The sequence below is a fragment of the Rhinopithecus roxellana genome, chromosome 22 (genome assembly GCF_007565055.1).
Source record: "Rhinopithecus roxellana isolate Shanxi Qingling chromosome 22, ASM756505v1, whole genome shotgun sequence".
Taxonomy (NCBI): Eukaryota; Metazoa; Chordata; class Mammalia; order Primates; family Cercopithecidae; genus Rhinopithecus; species Rhinopithecus roxellana.
Window position 1 is genome coordinate 7,310,207 of NC_044570.1, and position 20,653 is coordinate 7,330,859.

Here is a 20,653-nt window from a genome sequence, read left to right on the forward strand (position 1 = left end):
AGCCCCGAGTGGGTGTCACAGAAGCCTGGCCCCCAACGTGCCCAGCTCAGCCTGAGGCCTGGGGTTAGGGCAGCCGGTCACGGCAGGGCTGTTCTTGCCAGCGGGTTCCAGACCAAGCCTTCCGCATGGAGCCCGAGGCGGGAGGGCTACACAGTCCTACAGAGAGTCCTGAGCTGAGAGGAAGCCTGAGAAACACACATTTCTTCCTCTGGGTGCTGTCACGCTTAGGTGTGAAAACAGGAAATGCCCCAGCCAGCACACACACCTCACCTGTGCACTGGCATGCACACAACTCACCTGTGCACACAGGCACTCATGCACCTTATCTGGTCACACTGGCATGCACCTCACCTGTGCACACCGGCACACACAGCTCACTTGTGCACACGGGCACACACACCTTACCTGTGTACACGGGCACACACACTTGTGCACACTGGCACACACTCACCTCACCTGTGTACATGGGCACACACACCTCACCTGTGCACATGGGCATGAATGCACCTCACCTGTGCATATAGGTACACACCTCACCTGTGCACAGGGGTACACACACCTCATCTGTGCACATGGGCACGCACACCTCACCTGTGCACACTGGCACGCACACACTTCACCTGTACACACAGGCATGCACACCTCACCTGTACACGGGGTACACACACCTGACCTGTACACACGGGCACACACACTTCACCTGTGCATACGGGCACACACACCTCACCTGTACACACACGCATGCACACCTCACCTGTGCACACTGGCAGGCACACACTTCACCTTGCACACTGGCACGTATACCTCACCTGTACATACGGGCACACACACCTCACCTATACACACACGCATGCACACCTCACTTGTACACACAGGCACGCACACCTCACCTGTGCACGGGGTACACACACACTTCACCTGTGCACACGGGCACGCACACCTCACCTGCGCATGCGGGCACGCACACCTCACCTGCGCACGTGGGCACGCACACCTCACCTGTGCACACTGGCATGCACACCTCACCTGTACACACTGGCACGCGCACATGCCCTTGCTTCTTCAGAGCACTAGGAAGGAGAAGCAGCCCCTCCTGGCCATAGGCCCTGCTCTCCATGTCATCCTCTCACCTGCCCTTCCCTGCACAGCCCGGGGCTTCCTCAGCTGCCCAGAGAAGACGAAGGTCTGGCCAGCCACGCTTCTTCCCTCCCACGACCGGCAGGGTTCACACTTTATGCAGGATCCCATGGAGGCCGTCTCCCTCATCCCACACCCTTCAGCAGAGAGGCTCACAGGCACAAGAGCTCAATCTGACAACACAGATGGGCCAAGATATCCTAGGAGGCCCCCACGGCCCTCTCTTCCTTCCATCCTGCCCCTCACTGTGCAGGGAAATGAAAACTGTTAGGAGCTGGCAGGGCCTGTGCCCCTGGGCTCTCCTCCTCACAGTCCTGAGGGTACTCCAGGGCCGGGGGATGGGGAGGGCGCCCACCCTGCTGTACATTCCAGAGGCTGGCTCCAAAATCTGATGCTGGCATGGCCAAGCAGCCAGGTCTTTCTGACTGTGGCATTAACGCTTTGTGATCCTCGGGCTGCAGAGAAATTCAAAGGCAAGTCCTACTGTGTGCTCTGAATTCCTACTGTGTTTCTGTCTCCAAATTCCTACATGGAAATCCTCATCCCCAGTGAGATGGTGTTAGGAGGTGAGGCCCTTGGGAGGTGATGAGGTCACAATGGTGGAGACTCAAGAAAGGAATCAGTGCCCTTATAAAAGGGACTCCAGAGAGCTTCCTCGCCCCTTCCGCAGCCTGATGACAGAGTGAGAAGGTGCCATGTGTGAACTAGGAAGTGGGTTCTCGCCAGACCCTGGCACACTTCCATCTTGGACTTGCAGCCTCCAGAACCGTGAAACATAAATGTGTGTTGTTTATAAGCTACCCAGACGATGATACTTTTGTTTTTGTTTTTGAGATGGAGTTTTGCTGTTGTGGCTCAGGCTGGAGTGCAGTGCCACGATCTTGGCTCACCACAACCTCCACCTCCCGAGTTCAAGTGATTCTCCTGCCTCAGCCTCCCAAGTAGCTGGGACTACAGGCATGTGCCACCACGCCTGGCCAATTTTTTATTTTTAGTAGAGAACGGGTTTTACCATGTTGGCCAGGCTGGTCTTGAACTCCTGACCTCAGGTGATCCACCTGCCTCGGCCTCCCAAACTGCTGGGATGACAGGTGTGAGCCACTGCGCTCGGCCTGCTGGAATTTTTCTTATATCAGCTTAAACAAACTAAGATGATTATTCCCATAGAGGAACTGTTTTTATCCTTAAGGCGGGGTTAGGAGGAATTCACAAGAGAGACCTGTTGACGGACAGACAGTACACTGCGTGTCTCGACAGGAGTCCACACCAATGGCGCCTGCAGATGTAGTGCCTGACATTCCCATGGGGGGCACAACGGAAGGTTTAAATATATCTGTTATCTTTTTCTATGTCTGACCTCTGTGTTTCTTATCCCTTCTAAAAACTAAAATAACAATATCATGGCACATTGCTAAGTCTACCAAGGACAGCAAATGGCTGGGGTTGTACATATCCCAGAGCACTGCACCCAGAGCACCTGTGCGCAGCAGATGCAGGGAGCACCACTTTCAGAGCACATGTGCCCAGCAGACACAGGGAGGAGTGTGCCCAGAGCATCAGTGCCCAGGAGACACAGAGAGCACCGTGCCCAGAGCACCTGTGCCCAGCAGATGCAGGAAGCACCACCCCCAGAGCCCCAGTGCCCAGTAGATGCAGGGACTACCGTGCCCAGAGCATCAGTGCCCAGGAGACACAGAGAGCACCGTGCCCAGAGCACCTGTGCCCAGCAGATACAGACAGCACTGTACCCAGAGCATGATGCTCAGGAGATACAGGGAGCACTGTTCCCAGAGCACCCATGCCCAGCAGACGCAGGGAGCACTATGCCCTGAACACCAGTGTGCAGCAAATGCAGGGGGTGCTGTGCCCACAGCACCCGTGCCAAGCAGACTCCAGGGAGCACTGTAGCCAAAGCACCTGTGCCCAGCAGATGCAGGAAGCATCAGTGCTCAGCCAACGCAGGGAGCACTATCCCCAGAGCACCAGTGTCCAGCAGACGCAGGGAGGACTGTCCCCAGACCACCAGTGTCCAGCAGATGCAGGGAGCATAGTCCCCAGAGCACCAGTGTCCAGTAGACCCAGGAAACACTGTCCCCAGAGCACCAATGCTCAGAAGACACAGGGAGCACAGCGTCCAGCAGACACAGGGAGCCCTGTCCCCAGAGCACCAGTGCTCAGCAGACTCAGGGAGCACAGTCCCCAAAGCACCAGTGTCCAGCAGACACAGGGAGCACTGTCCCCACTCCCAGAGCACCAGTGCACAGCAGACACAGGGAGCACAGACCCCAGAGCACCAGTGCACCAGTGTCCAGCAGACACAGGGAGCACAGTCCCCAGAGCACCACTGCTCAGCAGACGCAGGGAGCACTGTCCCCAGAGCACAGCAGACTCAGGGAGCACAGTCCCCAGAGCACCAGTGCTCAGCAGACTCAGGGAGCACAGTCGCCAGAGCACCAGTGTCCAGCAGACTCAGGGAGCACTGTACCCAGAGCACCAGTATCCAGCAGACACAGGGAGCACAGTCCCCAGAGCACCAGTGCTCAGCAGACTCAGGGAGCACAGTCCCCAAAGCACCAGTGTCCAGCAGACACAAGGAGCACTGTCCCCACTCCCAGAGCACCAGTGCACAGCAGACACAGGGAGCACAGACCCCAGAGCACCAGTGTCCAGCAGACACAGGGAGCACAGTCCCCAGAGCACAGCAGACGCAGGGAGCACTGTCCCCAGAGCATCAGTGTCCAGCAGACACAGGGAGCACAGTCCCCAGAGCACCAGTGCCAGCAGACGCAGGGAGCACTGTCCCCAGAGCATCAGTGTCCAGCAGACACAGGGAGCACAGTCCCCAGAGCACCAGTGCTCAGCAGACTCAGGGAGCACTGTACCCAGAGCATCAGTGTCCAGCAGACACAGGGAGCACAGTCCCCAGAGCACCAGTGCTCAGCAGACGCAGGGAGCACTGTACCCAGAGCATCAGTGTCCAGCAGACACAGGGAGCACAGTCCCCAGAGCACCAGTGCTCAGCAGACGCAGGGAGCACTGTCCCCAGAGCATCAGTGTCCAGCAGACACAGGGAGCACAGTCCCCAGAGCACCAGTGCTCAGCAGACTCAGGGAGCACAGTCCCCAGAGCACCAGTGTCCAGCAGATGCAGGGAGCACTCTCCCCAAAGCATCAGTGTCCAGCAGACGCAGGGAGCACTGTCCCCAAAGCATCAGTGTCCAGCAGACACAAGGAGCACTGTCCCCAGAGCACCAGTGTCCAGCAGACACAGGGAGCACAGCGTCCAGCAGATGCAGGGAGCACTGTCCCCAGAGCATCAGTGTCCAGCAGATGCAGGGAGCACAGTCCCCAGAGCATCAGTGTCCAGCAGAAGCAGGGAGCACTGTCCCCAGAGCATCAGTGTCCAGCAGACACAGGGAGCACAGTCCTCAGAGCACCAGTGCTCAGCAGACACAGGGAGCACTGTCCCCAGAGCACCAGTGCTCAGCAGACGCAGGGAGCACTGTCCCCAGAGCACCAGTGTCCAGCAGACGCAGGGAGCACCACACCCCACAGACAAAGGGAGATGAGTAACCTTTAACCCACCTGGGATGCTGTTATGATGATTCACAGGGTGCACCCACCTGCTCTGAAGGTCGTCCATGTTCAGCTCAGCGACGTAATGGGTGGCGGAGGAGACGGTGACCACCCTTGCACTGTGGCCAGGGGACCCGGACTCTCTCAGCGTATCCAGGAGAAGGTTGGTCAGCAGGAAGTGCCCCAGGTAGTTCAGGCCGAAATGTTCTTCAAATCCATCTCTGGTTTTCCTCTGAGGGACCATCATCACCCCAGCTGGACAAAAGAGAGGATCCGAAGGAGTTAGATTGGGGAGACAGTGGAGAAATCTCAGACGGATTCCTGGGAGGCGCAAATGGGCCAGGACATTGGAGGGTGGGGTGTAGAGCTGGCAGCCATGTCTTCCTCCTGGGCTTCTGTCTCCTGCTTTAGGTGTCGTGGGGAAGATTCTAGAAGATCACTGAAGTCCCTTCCTGCCTTCTGTCTCTGCACCTCTGTGCCTTGACTTTAAAAATAACCACAGGTGGGGTGCGATGGCTCACGCCTGTCACCCCAGCACTTTGGGAGGCAGAGGCAGGTGGATCACCTGAGGTCAGGAGTTCAAGAGCATCCTGGCCAACATGGTGAAACCCCATCTCTACCAAAAAAATACAAAATTAGCCAAGTGTCGTGGCAGGTGCCTGTAATCCCAGCTACTCAAGAGGCTGAGGCAGGAGAATGGCTTGAACCCGGGAGGTGGAGGTTACAGTGAGCAGAGATCAAGCCACTGCACTCCAGCCTGGCAACAGAGCAAGACTCCGTCTCAAAAAATAAAATAAAATAAAATAAAGAAAAATAATAACCATAATGATAACACAGCAACACACATAAGACAGTGAGAATCTTCCAAGTCACCAAAGGGGGTCCCCTGGACAATTAATTATTCTGGGTGGCCGGATGCAGTGGCTCATACATGTAATCCCAGCCTTTGGGTAGGTGAGTAGGGCAGATCTCTTCAGGTCAGGAGTTTGAGATCAGTCTGGGCACCACAGTGAAACCCTGTCTTTACCAAAAAAAAAAAAAATTACCTGGGTGTGGTGGTGCATGCCTGTAGTCCCAGCTACTCGGGGAGGCTGAGGCGGGAGGATTGCTTGAGCCCAAGAGGCGGAGGTTGCAGTGAGCTGAGATAGTGCCGCTGCATCCCAGCCTGGGCAACAGAGATCCTGTCTCCCTTCCCGGGCCCCCCACAAAAGAATTCTGGACAAGAATAGCTGCTATGGCACCCCCTCTTCACTGAGTGTCCTACAAACAAATTGCTCAGATGTCCTTTGAGAAATGCTGACCTCAGTATAAACACGGCCTGTCCTCACCCCTAGACCACAGGGCAGCCCTGTCGGTCATGATTCTATAAACATCATCACCACTGCAGGTTCTGTGCTTGACACGTTCTATCTCCCAGGCACAGAACACCCCCACCCGTCAGGCCAACCCCGGCTGAGTGCCTGCTCCCAAGTCCTTGCTGTGGGGGCCTGACCTCAAATGTCACTTGTCCTAGAAACACACACGAACTATATCATCTTGTACTTAGAGCAGACCAGCTCGCTTGGGTATTAATGCCAATGTGTATATGTATTTATATGTACATGGATAACACAGATGTGTATACATAGGCACATTATATATGTATCTGGAATTCTGTGTGTATCTACACGTAAACTGTACATGTGAATATGGGCACATGTATTCATATACATATATATGCATATGTATTTGTGTATGTGTTTATGTAGGTATACACTTGGGTATATAACTGCCTATATGCACAATTCAAAGATATATACATACTAGAGATGTACGTTAGCATATACATATATGTGTTCACGTCTTTACATGCAGATGTGAATTTTCAAATGCCTACAAATTTGTGCACATTTTATTTTACATATGTTGTATGCACATGTATGAGTTTGCATGTGTCCACATTTATTCCCATGTATATACATGTACATACACATTTACATCTTTGCATGTGTGTCTGCATATAGTGTATGTAAATATTACATGTTTCTATTTGAATTGTATGATCGCAAGTATTTGCATATGCTCATATACCTACATACACACAACGTTTTGTCATTATTTGTACATTGGAACGTCTACATGTATTGCATGCATGAACATGCACTTTGATCTGTGAAATCCCATAGTTTTTGCATTTGTGCACACATTTGCATTTGCAAATGCATTTGAGGTGTATGATTAATATACACACACAAATCCATTTGCATATGGACACGTGTTTGTGTTCAAAGACGTATTTCGATATGGAGCTATACTGATATTTGTAGATCTGTTTCTCTATTTGTATATCTATGTGTTTGCATCTGCATGTGTACGTATTTTTCTATGCATAGGCATTTATATATGTGCTTGTGTTTGCGTGTATTTTATATGGTGCTATCTATACATATATGTAGGTCTAGCATTTCTCTAAGTATTTGTATATGTACATCTGCATAGTGTACATCTTTTTCTATGCATATGCATTTGTATATGTGCTTGTGTTTGTGTGTATTTCATATAGAGCTATCTATACATGTATGTAGGTCTAGCATTTCTCTATGTGTTTGTATATGTAGAGGTGTATCTGTAAGTGCATGTATTTTCTGAGGTATATGCATTTGTATATGTGCTTACTTTTGTGTGTATTGTAATATCCATATGTATTTGTGCCTCTGTACGTGGACCCATTTCTCTATGAATTCTCTGATGTGTGTGCATTTGTGTACATGCCTGTGTTTCTGCACACAATCTTTCCAGTTGTACTTTACGAACACTCAAAACCAAAACTGGCTCCTCCCAGACTCAGCATTCCCAAGAACCAAGCAGGAGCCACGTGGCCTTATCGACCCAGCTGTGGAAGACCTACAGAGTGGCCACCGCTGCCCCATTCTAGGAATGACAAGACAGTTCATGAGGACAGCCGAGATTCAAGCGAGGGAGCAGGGACTCCAGCTCCCAAAGAGACGAGTGTGAAAAGAATGTGCAGGCCTGTTTTACCGCCTCTCGAACCCGCCTTTCAAAACTTTGGATGCACAGCCCGCACTGGATGCTCCATGGCACGGAGGGCCCACGAAAGACGCAGCAGTGGGTGCCACGGCTTTACACGTCCCTGGCCCCCGTGGAGGCTGGACAACTGTGAGGTCCTTGAGGAAAAACCAACATCTCATTCTGGCTGTAGCCTCCACAGTGCAAGCATGGCGCTTTGCGTACAGCAAGGGGAAAATAAAAAATAAATGTGGATGGAGGTCGATGGCTGCTTTGGAGAGGTGAAGCCAGATGGACTTCCTGGGTCCAGTGAGGACTTGGAGAACTTTTCTGTCTCGCTAAAGGATTGTAAATGCACCAATCAGCACTCTGTAAAATGCACCAATCAGCAGGAGGTGGGCGGGGCCAACGAAGGGAATAAAAGATGACCACCCCAGCAGGCAGCGGCAACCCAGGTTGCTTTCCACGCCCTGGAAGGTCTGTTCTCAACCACTTCACAATAAATCTTGCTGCTGCTCACTCTTTGGGTCCGCACTACCTTTATGAGCTGTAACACTGTGAAGGTCTGTGGCTTCGCTCCTGAAGTCAGCCAGACCAAGAACCCACCAGAAGGAAGACATTCTGGACATACTTTCACAGAGAATGGTGGCAGGGGAGGGGACCGCCATGCCATTCCGGGCCTGTGGCCTGCCGAAATTCTTGGGGAAATGAGCAGACAGTTCAGGTGCAGTCCTTGCTTCTCACCTGCACACACTGTCCAGCCAGACACAGTGCTTCTCCCCTCCTACGTGAATATCTAGCTCTCAAAAAAAAAAAAAAAAAAAAAAAAAAAACAACTTCCAGGATATAGAGAACTTATTCCCTGAGCTTATGCCTGTAAAACAACAGGAGTATAAACTAACCGGGAGGGGTCCAATATCAATCAATCACAAGACACATGTGTATTAAACATTCGACAAAATAAATGTACATTCAACACTCCTGCAGTCCTCAAAGCCCATCTAACAAAACACCTCTGAGAAGCATGTCAGAGCTCACCTTACGAGTTATCCAGAGAAAAAGCCCGGCCCGGTGGGTCATGCCTGTGATCCTCCCAGCACTTTCGGAGGGCAAAGCAGGTGGATCACTTGAGGTCAGGAGTTCGAGACCAGCTTGGCCAACATGGTGAAACCCTGTCTCTACTAAAAATACAAAAAAAAAAAAATAGCCAGGCACGATGGCGGGCGCCTGTAAGTAATCTCAGCTACTCGGGAGGCTGAGGCAGGAGAATCACTTGAACCTGGGAGACAGAGGTTGCAGTGAGCCGCGATCACACCACTGCACTCCAGCCTGGGTGACAGAATGAGACTCTGTCTCAAAAACAAACAAAAACCAACAACAAAAAAACAAAAACACCAGAATAGGTTGCTGTGGGCGGACGGGAAGCTTTGCATTTTGATCAACTATAAACATCTCTTTCACGATGCCATTTTCCTCATATTTTATTTGATGTGAAGAATCTGGAGACACACAGCTCAATCTGTGCCTGAAGTGTCATACACTCCCAGCTTAGGAGAGACGAGCTCATCGTGAACACCTGGTTTATGCATGCATCATTTTGAAAGGCAGCTTCGGGGGGCTATAAAGCAGGCCTGAGAATTCTTTTGACAGTCATCTCTTTGGGAGCTAGAGTGTATGCCCCCTCCCTTGAATGTCGGTCATGCTCATTAACTTTCTTGTTAATTCTTTCGTAGAATGCCACAGTGGTGTAAACACTGCATGACTTTCAAAGTGGGGTCAATAAGGTCACGTGCCCCCTGCTTGGTTCTTGGGAATGCTGAGTCTGGGAGGAGCCAGCTTTGGTTTAAGAAGGCTGAGCACCTTCAGCCTGACACGCTGGAGAGGCCACAGGTACCTGTTCTTGTTGGCCCTCCCAGCTGAGCCCAGGTGACAGGCTGTACCAGCTTCCTACCACCAGAGAAAGCTATCCTGGACATCCAACCCAATCAAGCCTTCAGATAAAGTCAGCCCCAGCTGCAGCCTCACAGGACACCCCTAGGCAGAGCTGCTCACATTCCTGTGCCCGGAAAAAAAGTGAATTAGTACCAGCTATATAGAAAACAGCATGGAGGTTCCTCAAAGAACTAAAAGCAGATCATTCGCTGGATCCAGCCATCCCACTCCTGGGTATCTACCCAAAGGAAAAGAAGTCCTTATATGAAAAAGACGCCTGCAGGCCAGGCAGGGTGGCTCACGCCTGTCATCCCAGCACTTTGGGAGGCCGAGGCGGGCGGATCGCCTGAGGCCAGGAGTTCCAGACCAGTCTGGCCAACATGGCGAAACCCCGTCTCTACTAAAAATACAAAAATTAGCCAGGTGTGGTGGCACATACCTGTAACCCCCACTGCCTGGAAGGTTGAGGTAGGGGAATTGCTTGAACCTGGGAGGCGGAGGTTGCAGTGAGCCGAGATTGCACCACTGCACTCCAGCCTCGGTGACAGAGTGAGCCTCTTATCTCAAAAATAAATAAATAAATAAAATAATCAAACAAAACAAAAAAAGCTATGCCTGCACCTGTCTGTTTCTTGCGGCACAACTCACAGTTGCAAACACACGGAATCACCCTAAGTACCCTGGAGTACTGGATAAAGAAAAGGGAATGGAATACTGCTGAGCCATCAAAAAGAACGGAATCATGTCTTTGACAGTCAGTGACCTGGATAGAACTGGAGGTTCTTACCCTACATGGAGTCACTCCAGAACAGAAAAGCAAATACCACATGTTCTCCCTTCTAAGTGGGCGCTAAGCTCTGGGTATGCTTCTAGCATGGAAGGGGCATATGGAATACAGGAATACATATTGGAGCCTGAGGGTGGGGCTGTGAGTGAACCTGTCACCCAGGAAACAGCTGTGGTACCCAACAGGTGGTTTTTCATCCCATGCCTCCCTCCCCCTACTTTCTAGCAGCCAAAAGTTTCTGCTCGTCCCATCTTTGTGTCCATGAGTACCCGCTGTGTGCGTTCCAGGTGTAAGTCAGAACTGCAGTATTTGCTTTTCTGTTTCTGTGCTCGTTCTCTTAGGATAATGGCTTGCAGCTCTGAGCAAATTCTTGGTGACAACAGCATTGTTGGGGAAGGGATCCTTCCCAAGAGCAGAGGGGACAGTGCTGCTGTGCAGGCAGGTGACGACCTGTGCTCCAGAGGAATCCGAGCCATGCTAGGGACTTGCCTGGCGGGTAAGCTGTGTGCGAATTCCTGCACCGTGGTGAACGCACCAGGCACGCGCAGGGGCCCTGGATGCTGGTCATTCATCATTAGTGAGCTGCTGAGAGTAATTACATTTATTTCTATTTTATTGTTATTATTACTTATTTTTTTGAGGTAGACTCTTGCTCTGTCGCCCAGACTGGAGTGCAATGGTGTGATCTCGGCTCACTGCAACCTCTGCCTCCTGGGTTCACGTCATTCTCCTGCCACAGCCAAGTACTTGTGATGACAGGTGCCTGCCCTGATGTGCAGCTATCTTTTGTATTTTTAGTAGAGACAGGGTTTCACCATGTTGGCCAGGCTGCTCTTGAACTCCTAACCTCAAGTGATCCTCCCGCCTTGGCCTCCCAAAGTGCTGGGACTACAGGTGTGAGCCACTGCACCCAGCCCGACTATTATTATTATGTTTTTGGAGACAGTCTCGCTCTGTCAACCAGGCTGGAGTGCAGTGCGTCCGTATTTTATTTTTTATGTCATTTTTTTGAGACAGAGTCTTAATCTGTCACCCAGGCTGGAGTGCAATGGGTTGATCTCGGCTCACTGCAACCTCCACCTCCTGGGTTCAAGTGATTCTCCTGCCTCAGCCTCCCAAGTAGCTGGGATGACAGGTGTGCACCACAAAGCCCAGCTAATTTTTTTTTTTTTTTGGTATTTTTAGTAGAGAAGGGGTTTTGTCACGCTGACCAGTCTGGTCTCGAACTCCTCATCCCTAGTGATCCGCCTGCCTCGGCCTCCCAAAGTGCTGGAATTGCAGGTGTGAGCCACCGCGCCCAGCCATGCACCCATATTTTAAACCACAGTGTCATGGAGACGTTTCTAGGCAGCACACCCACCTCAAACGCTGATTATTTACGGAACACAAGCCTGACAGATGCTGAAGGAGAAACTGTTTTGTTGTTGAGTTCTTTGCCAACGGCTTTAGCTATTAATTTTCCTCTTCCTATGTAAGCAGAGCATTGAAAGAGCAGATTGGTGCCAGGTAGAGAGATGGGATGGGGGCCTGACAAGCCTGTTAGGAGAGGCCGTTATCGTGGCCCAGGAAGAGATGATGGTGCCCCAGAGGAGAGATAGACACAAGTCAGAAATGCAGAATTGAGTATCAGTTAGACAATCGATGGCAAATTCAAATGCCTGTAGGCTTTTGTATGTGTTTTAAATTTTCCATCATCCTATTTTTTTGGCATCAATACAATTCTATTTATTTATTTTTGTCAAGTAATGTTTTTCTTTTAAATCAAAGGAATGTAGAAAAAAGGTGCACAGGGCCGGGCACGGTGACTCACACCTGTCATCCCAGCACTCTGGGAGGCCGAGGCAGGCGGATCACCTGGGGTCAGGAGTTCGAGACCAGCCTGGCCAACTTGGTGAAACCCCGTCTCTACTAAAAAAAATTAGCCGGGCATGGTGGCGCGTGCCTGTCATCCCAGCACTCTGGGAGGCCGAGGCAGGCGGATCACCTGAGGTCAGGAGTTTGAGACCAGCCTGGCCAACTTGGTGAAACCCCGTCTCTACTAAAAATACAAAAATTAGCCGGGCATGGTGGCGCGTGCCTGTCATCCCAGCACTCTGGGAGGCCGAGGCAGGCGGATCACCTGGGGTCAGGAGTTCGAGACCAGCCTGGCCAACTTGGTGAAACCCGTCTCTACTAAAAATACAAAATAAAAAAAACTGCTGGGCGTGGTGGCAGGCACCTGTAATCTCAGCTACTTGGGAGGCTGAGACAGGAGAATTGCTGGAACCCGGGAGGTGGAGGTTGCCGTGAGCCGAGATCATGCCACTGCACTCCACCCCCAGCTGACAACAGCGAAACTCCGTCTCAAAAAAAATAAAGGTGCAGAGATCATGAGGGAAATCTCAATGCAATCATACAAAGTGAGCACTCCCCCGTCTCAGGGAACTGTCTCCCACATCTGCACCCCATAAGCCCTTTTTTGACCCAAAATTAATTATCACATTCCCCTAAGGTAACTATGAGTCCAATTTCTATTACCATAGATTTAATTTGCTTGTTTTTTCCGGGAGGCAGAAGTTGCAGTGAGAAGAGGTTGTGCCACTGCACTCCAGCCTGGGCGACAGAGCAAGGCTCTGTCTCAAAAAAATAAAAAAATAAAATAAAATAAATAAAATAATAATTTGCCTGTTTTTTAAAAATTTTTATTATTTTATTTTATTTTATTTTTTGAATCCAGAGTCTCGCTCTGCCGCTAGGCTGGAATGCAGTGGCACAATCTCAGCTCACTGCAGCCTCCGCCTCCTGGGTTCCAGCAATTCTCCTGCCTCAACCTCCTGAGTAGCTGGGATTACAGGTGCCCGCCACCACACCCAGCTAATTTTTGTATTTTTAGTAGAGATGGGATTTCACTGTGTTGGGCAGGATGGTCTCGAACTCCTCACCTCGTGATCCATCCACATCGGCCTCCCAAAGTGCTGGGATTACAGGCGTGAGCCACCGTGCCTGGCCTGTTTCCCAAAATTTCAATAGTTTTTTTGAAACCAGTGGTTTTTGCTACATGGATACATTCTTTTGTGGTGACTTCTGAGATTCTGGTGCACAAGCTTTAATCATCAGTGAATATACTGAGGTTTCACTGTGATTTTTCTAAGGAATAAAAAAAATCCCGTGGCCACATCAGTGTATCGGGTGCCATCCACGTTATGAGCATCCACGGGATCTGTCTCTTCACCAATTCAAAGGTGGAGAATACACAATAAAACTATCATTCACTGATCTGCCAATTGAAAGGTGCAAAATACACAATAAAATTATCGTTCATTGATCTGCCAATTGAAAGGTAGAAAATACACAATAAAATTATCTTTCATTGATCTGTGAACTGAAAGGTGGAAAATACGCAATAAAATTATCGCTCATTGATCTGCCAATTCAAAAGTGGAAAATACGCAATAAAATTATCATTCATTGATCTGCCAATTGAAAGGTAGAAAATACACAATAAAGTTATCGTCCATTGATGTGCCAATTCAAAGATGGAAAATACACAATAAAATTATCGTCCATTGATCTGCCAATCCAAAGGTGGAAAATACACAATAAAATTATCATCCATCGATCTGCCAATCCAAAGGTGGAAAATACGCAATAAAATTATCGCTCATCGATCTGCCAATCCAAAGGTGGAAAATACGCAATAAAATTATCGCTCATCGATCTGCCAATCCAAAGGTGGAAAATACGCAATAAAAGTATCGCTCATCGATCTGCCAATCCAAAGGTGGAAAATACGCAATAAAATTATCGTCCATTGATCTGCCAATCCAAAGGTGGAAAATACGCAATAAAATTATCGCTCATTGATCTGCCAATTCAAAGGTGGAAAATACGCAATAAAATTATCGTCCATTGATCTGCCAATTCAAAGATGGAAAATACACAATAAAATTATTGTTCACTGATCTGACAATTGAAAGGTGGAAAATAAACTGTAAAATTATCATTCATTGATCTGCCAATTGAAAGGTGGAAAACGAACAATGAAACTATCATTCATTGGTCCGTGCCCCTAATGTCATTTTACTGAGGAGTGGACCCACAGGGTCACAATCTCATGTTGTGCCTCAAGCAGTGAACTGCAAGTGAGGTGTGTCCTGAACAGGGGAGGAGAGGGGAGAGTTCTCTGCTTGGAGAAGAAAGGAGAGTGGTGGGGATGAAAGGGCAGTCAGAGAGGGAGAGAGAGAGAAGAGGAGAGAGAGGGGGAGGGCAAAGAAGAGAGGAAACGAGAAGGAGAGGGGGAAGAGAGACAGAGAAAGAGATAGGAGAGGGAACAGGGAGAGAGATGGAGGGCAAATGAGAGGGAGAGAGGAGGGGGAGGAACTAGAGAGGGAGACAGAGAGACAGAGAAAGAGAGAAAGACAGGGAGAGAAGGAAGGCAACGGAGGAGGAGAGACGGGGGAAGGAGGAGAAAGAAGGGAAGAGAAAGGAGATAGAGAAGGAGAAGAGAGAGGGTGTGAGAGAGGGAAACAAAGGGAGAGAGAGACGAAAAGAGGAGAGGGAGAGAAGAACGGAGAAGGAGGGAGGGAAGGAGAGAGGAAGAAAGGCAGAGAGACAGAAGAGGGGAGAAAGAGGGAGAGAGGGAGGGAGAGGGAGGGGGAGAGAGGGAGAAAGGGAGAGGGAGAGAAGAGGGGAGCAAGAGGGAGAGAGGGAGGGAGAGGGAGGGGGAGAGAGGGAGAAAGGGAGAGGCAGAGAAGAGGGGAGAAAGAGGGAGAAAGGGAGGGAGAGAGAGAAGAAAGAGGGGAGAGAGAAGAAGGGAGAAAGAGAGAGAGGGAGAAAAAGAAAGGGAAGGAGAGAGAGAGGGATAAAGGGAGAAAGAGGAGAGAGAAGGGGAGAGAGAGAGGGAGGGAGGAGAGAGGTAAAGAGCAAAATAGAAGAAGAGGGGACAGGGGTGGGTTGAGGAGAGAGACAGAAAAAGCAAAAGGGAGAGGAAAACCCAGACAGTGAAGAGGTAGAAAGAGAGAATGACAGAGAGACGGGGGAGAAGGAGAGAAGGAGGAGAGAGACAGAGAGTTAAAGAGAGAGAGAGGAGAAAAGCATTTGAGTAACTGAAAAACCACTGCTTCTCAACCCACTTTCTAGAATCTCGGGAGGGCCGTGGGAAGGATGGAGTCAGTCCACAGAGGCGATGGGACGGACGCCCTGAACATCCAGCCTTCTCTGGCAGGGAGCAGCCTGCCGCAGAGTCACAGCAGACCACATCCCATGCTGTTGCCAACACCAACACTAAAAGAACATCCAAATGTCTCCTGCTCAGAGGAAGCGCCACCGGGAGAGGCAGAGGAAGCCACTACAGAACAGAAAGCTACTCTATCCACAGGAGAGCAGCTCTGGAAGAGAAGCCAACAGAAGGCACGCAGAATAACTGGTCTACACCTATGCAGACTCAAGGATCCGCTGACGATCACATGAGCCGTGATGCGACACTTTCCGCCTTCCCAGGAGGGAGACCAGATGACTGCGGAGCCCGATTCACACAGAAAATGCCAGGTGCCCACAAAGACAGGAGATGGCTGCTCAGGTGTCTCCACCAAAAAGTGGGTCCTCAGTGAGGACTGCCTCCATTGCACCTCAGTCTTCTGTTGATACAAAACTGCACACCTGGGCCTCCCCTGAATGAATCTTCCTTAACTCTCATGGGTCTTCTAGGTGCCCTGTGCCCATTTGCTCATTTCAATGAACTCATTGGAATTCATTCATTCATTCGATTTCATTCACTCGATTTCATTCATTCATTTGCATCATTTGAATTCATTCATTCCTTTGAATTCATTAATTCCTTTGAATTCATTCCTTTGCACTCATTGGTTCCTTTGAATTCATTTGTTCATTCATTTGAATTCATTCACTCATTTGAATTCATTCATTCCTTTGAATTTATTCATTCAGTCATTTGAATTCATTTGTTCCTCTGAATTCATTTGTTCCTCTGAATTCATTTGTTCATTCATTTGAATTCATTCACTCATTTGAATTCATTCATTCCTTTGAATTTATTCATTCAGTCATTTGAATTCATTTGTTCCTCTGAATTCATTTGTTCCTCTGAATTCATTTGTTCATTCATTTGAATTCATTCACTCATTTGAATTCATTCATTCCTTTGAATTTATTCATTCAGTCATTTGAATTCATTTGTTCCTCTGAATTCATTTGTTCATTCATTTGAATTCATTCAGTCATTTGAATTCACTTGTTCCTTTGAATTCATTTGTTCATTCACTTGAATTCATTCATTCAAATTCACTCATATGAAATCACTGATTCATTCCCTTGAATTTTTTCATTCCTTTGAATTCATTCATTCACTCCTTTGAATTCTCTGGTTCCTTTGAATTGGTTTGTTCCTTTCAATTCATTTGTTCCTTTCAATTCATTTGTTCATTCATTTAATTCATTCATTTGAATTCATTTGTTCATTCCTTTGAATTCATTCATCATTTGCCTTCAGTCATTCCTCTGAATTCATTCATTCATTTGAATTCTTTCAGTCCTTCAAATTCATTCATTCATTCGTTTGAAGGAATGAATGAATGAATGGGGAAACGAAGAACTGTACCGAAAACCAGAGTCTGTAGGTCTCTGGCCAGGCAAAAATCATTGTTATTTTCAGGGTCACCCTGTACCATGGACCTATTTCTTTAGTGGTAGGGAAAATAACGCTTAGTAATTCTTTATCTCGGAAAGAAATTCATCCATTAGAGTTATGGAAAGATGTCTGACAAGGACAAATCTATAAATCCACTGCAGTTGTTAAAAATCTATCAATTTTCAGACATGGGGATGGGAAGCTACATAAATACAATTTTACAGTGAATAAACCACACATACTGGCTCTGCAGGAGGTCTGTTATTGATTTATTCTTGTGCTTGATAAATCATCACGTTGCCCCTGGGCTTCCCCCAGCAGCCAGACAGAGGCAGTCGGGTTCTATTTTCAACCCACTAGAAAATGAAAAAATATTCTACATCTTAAGTATTTCATGTTTGCAAAACCTTGACTGGTGTCTCTAAGAATAAAAAAAGAAAAGCACAAAGCGTAGCTCCTTTTTGCCTTGGCAGTCACCCTTGTTGAGCTCAGCTAGAGCTGTTTTCCATGAGACTTGAGGCATGTGATTGACTGGCAGGAGTTTTGGAGGGAAGGTTCTGGGGAAATAGTTTAGCGCAGCAGTCCCCAACCTTTTTGGCCCCAGGGACCACTTTTGTGAAAGACAATTTTCTGAACAGAGATGGTGGAGGCGGGGTTGGGGGATGGTTTTGGGATGATTCAGGTGCATGACATTTATTGTACATTTTATTTGTATTATTATTATACTGTACTATACAATGAAATAATTCTGTAAGTCACCATCATATAGGATCACTGGGAGCCCTGAGCTTGTTTTCCTGTGACTAGATGGTCCCATCTGGGGGTGACGGGAGACAGTGACAGATCATCAGGAATCAGATTCTCATAAGGAGCACGCAACCTAGATCCCTCACATGCACAGATCATCAGCCATTAGATTTTTATAAGGAGTGCACAACCTACGTCCCTCTCATGCACATTTTACAGTAGGGTTTGCGCTCCTATGAGAACCTAATGCTGTTACGGATCTGACGGGAGGCAGAGCTCAGGAGAGCCACAGCCTGGGCAACCTCTTGAACGATGTATGACAAAAAGATAAAAGGAAGAAAGCGCAAAGTATTATTTCAAGCCATCACCTTGTAACAAATGGATTCTCAGGATCATCTCCTGGAAATGCGGTTCTGAGCAGCACAGGCTGGGGCATTCCGGGGAGGCATGTGACATGGGAGGCAATCTTCTCTGTACTTTACATGCCTGTGCTGTCACATTGCAAGAGCTGTGTTTTGTAAGGCAGGACATTGCACACAATGATTATCGACCCAATGTGTGTTTCCTGTGCTAGAGGATGATTTCCATGAGGTCAAGAATCTTGTTTATTGTATTTTTCCTGCAAGTGAAGTATGTGATGGGCAGAGTAGAGGCAGGTATGGCAGGTTAAATAATGCACACCCCAAGATGTCCAGGTCCACATTATCCATCTGGTAGACAGAATCATGACCCCAAAAATGCCCACATTGTAATCCCCACGTGGGAGACAGAATAATGGCCCCAAAGATGTCCACGTCCACAGGATAATGACCCCCAAAGATGTCCGTGTCCTAATCCCATGTGGGAGACAGAGTAATGGCCCCAAAGATGTCCACAGCCTAATCTTCATGTGAGAGACAGAATAATGGCCCCAAAGATGTCCACATCCTAATCTCATGTGGTAGACAGGATAATGGCACCAAAGACGCCCAAAACCTAGTCCCAATTTGGTAGAGTAATAACTGAAAGCATGAAAAAATGTCCATGTCCTCATCTCTGGAACACATGAAAATGTGACTGCCACGGCAAAAAGGCCTTTGCAGATGTGATTCAGTGGAAGATCCTGAGATAAGGCAATGATCAGAGATGATCCTGACAGGCCCCAAATCATCACAATGCTTCTTCTACAAGGCAGGCAGAAGAACAAGAGTAAGTGAAGGAGATTAAAAAAAGAGAAGGCAAGATGAGAGAGAGAAAGAGAGAGAAGGGAAGAGAGTGAGAGAGAGAGAACAAGAAAGAGAGAGATTCAAGGGTGTCTCACTGCTGGCTTTGTTGTTGTCGTTGTTGTTGTTGTTTTGAGATGGAGTTTCGCTCTTGCCGCCCAGGCTGGAGTGCAGTGGCACGATCTCAGCTCACTGCAACCTCCGCTTCCCAGGTTCAAGCGATTCCCCTGCCTTAGCCTCCCAAGTAGCTGGGATTACAGGCATGCGTCACCACGCCCGGCTAATTTTGTAATTTTAGTAGAGACGGGGTTTCACTGTGCTGTCCAGGTTGGTCTCAAACTCCTGACCTCACGTGATCCAACTGCCCCAGCCTCCCAAAGTGCTGAGGTTACAGGTGTGAGCCACTATCATTGTTGGCTTTAAGGTCAGGTGGGAGGCCATGGGTGAAGAAATGCTGGCAGTCTTCTAAAAACTGAAGAAGGAAATATTCTCCTGTAGAACCGGTGTCAGCCATGGGCTCAGGAATTCCACACTGGATTTCCTGAATTGAGGTGCCTCTGAAGCATTGAGTGAAGGTAAAAAATCTTAGCATGGAAGAAAGATCTAGATAAGTCTAGGAAGAAGTAAACCCTATATGTGCATGAGATTCTCTACAGAAGAGATAGGGTACAAAGCCAATCCAACAAGACTCTTTGGATTCAAATCCTACCCTGTCCCGGTTTCCAGAATATTTTTGTTTCTGAGAGCCCTGTGTGCCTTAAAATCTGTTGAGAAAAGGAATAGAGGAGCATCCTAGGAATGCAACAGCCATTTCAAAAGGTAAACGTGGTGGTTGAGTGATGGAGTATACGGTGGTGAGCCTGTGTCAGCTGGTGTTAGCCTGTATCCACTATCACAGTGGTGGCTGAATGATGGCGTATGCGCTGGTGGGCCTGTGTCAGCTGGTGTTAGCCTGTATCCACTGTCACAGTGGTGGCTGAGTGATGGAGAATACGCTGGTGGGCCTGTGTCAGCTGCTCTTAGCCTGTATCCACTGTCACACTGGTGGCTGAGTGATGGAGAATATGCTGGTGAGCCTGTGTCAGCTGGTATTAGCTTGTATCCACTGTCACAGTGGTGGCTGAGTGATGGTGTATATGCTGGTGAGCCTGTGTCAGCTGGTATTAGCCTGTATCCACTGTCACAGTGGTGGCTGAGTGATGGTGTATATGCTGGTGAGCCTGTGTCAGCTGGTGTTAGCCTGTATCCACTGTCACAGTGGTGGTTGAGTGATGGAGTGTCAAAATGGTGAGCCTGTGTCAGCTGGTGTTGGCTTGTTTCCCCTGTCACAGTGGTGGTTGAGTGATGGAGTATACGCTGGTGAGCCTGTGTCAGCTGGTATTAGCTTGTATCCACTGTCACAGTGGTGGCTGAGTGATGGTGTATATGCTGGTGAGCCTGTGTCAACTGGTATTAGCCTGTATCCACTGTCACAGTGGTGGCTGAGTGATGGTGTATATGCTGGTGAGCCTGTGTCAGCTGGTGTTAGCCTGTATCCACTGTCACAGTGGTGGTTGAGTGATGGAGTGTACAATGGTGAGCCTGTGTCAGCTGGTGTTAGCCTGTATCCACTGTCACAGTGGTGGTTGAGTGATGGAGTATA

The 20,653-nt window shown here is 48.7% G+C and overlaps 1 protein-coding gene across 2 annotated transcripts in view; it reads right to left on the bottom strand.

The window, feature by feature from the left end:
• DHRSX (dehydrogenase/reductase X-linked) overlaps positions 1-20,653 on the bottom strand; it is a 293,745-nt gene that overhangs the window by 36,304 nt on the left and 236,788 nt on the right. For both annotated transcript variants that reach the window (XM_030926232.1, XM_030926231.1), the window contains exon 5: positions 4,760-4,967. In XM_030926232.1, coding sequence (XP_030782092.1) covers positions 4,760-4,967 — 208 coding nt within the window. The remainder of the gene's footprint in view (positions 1-4,759; positions 4,968-20,653) is intronic.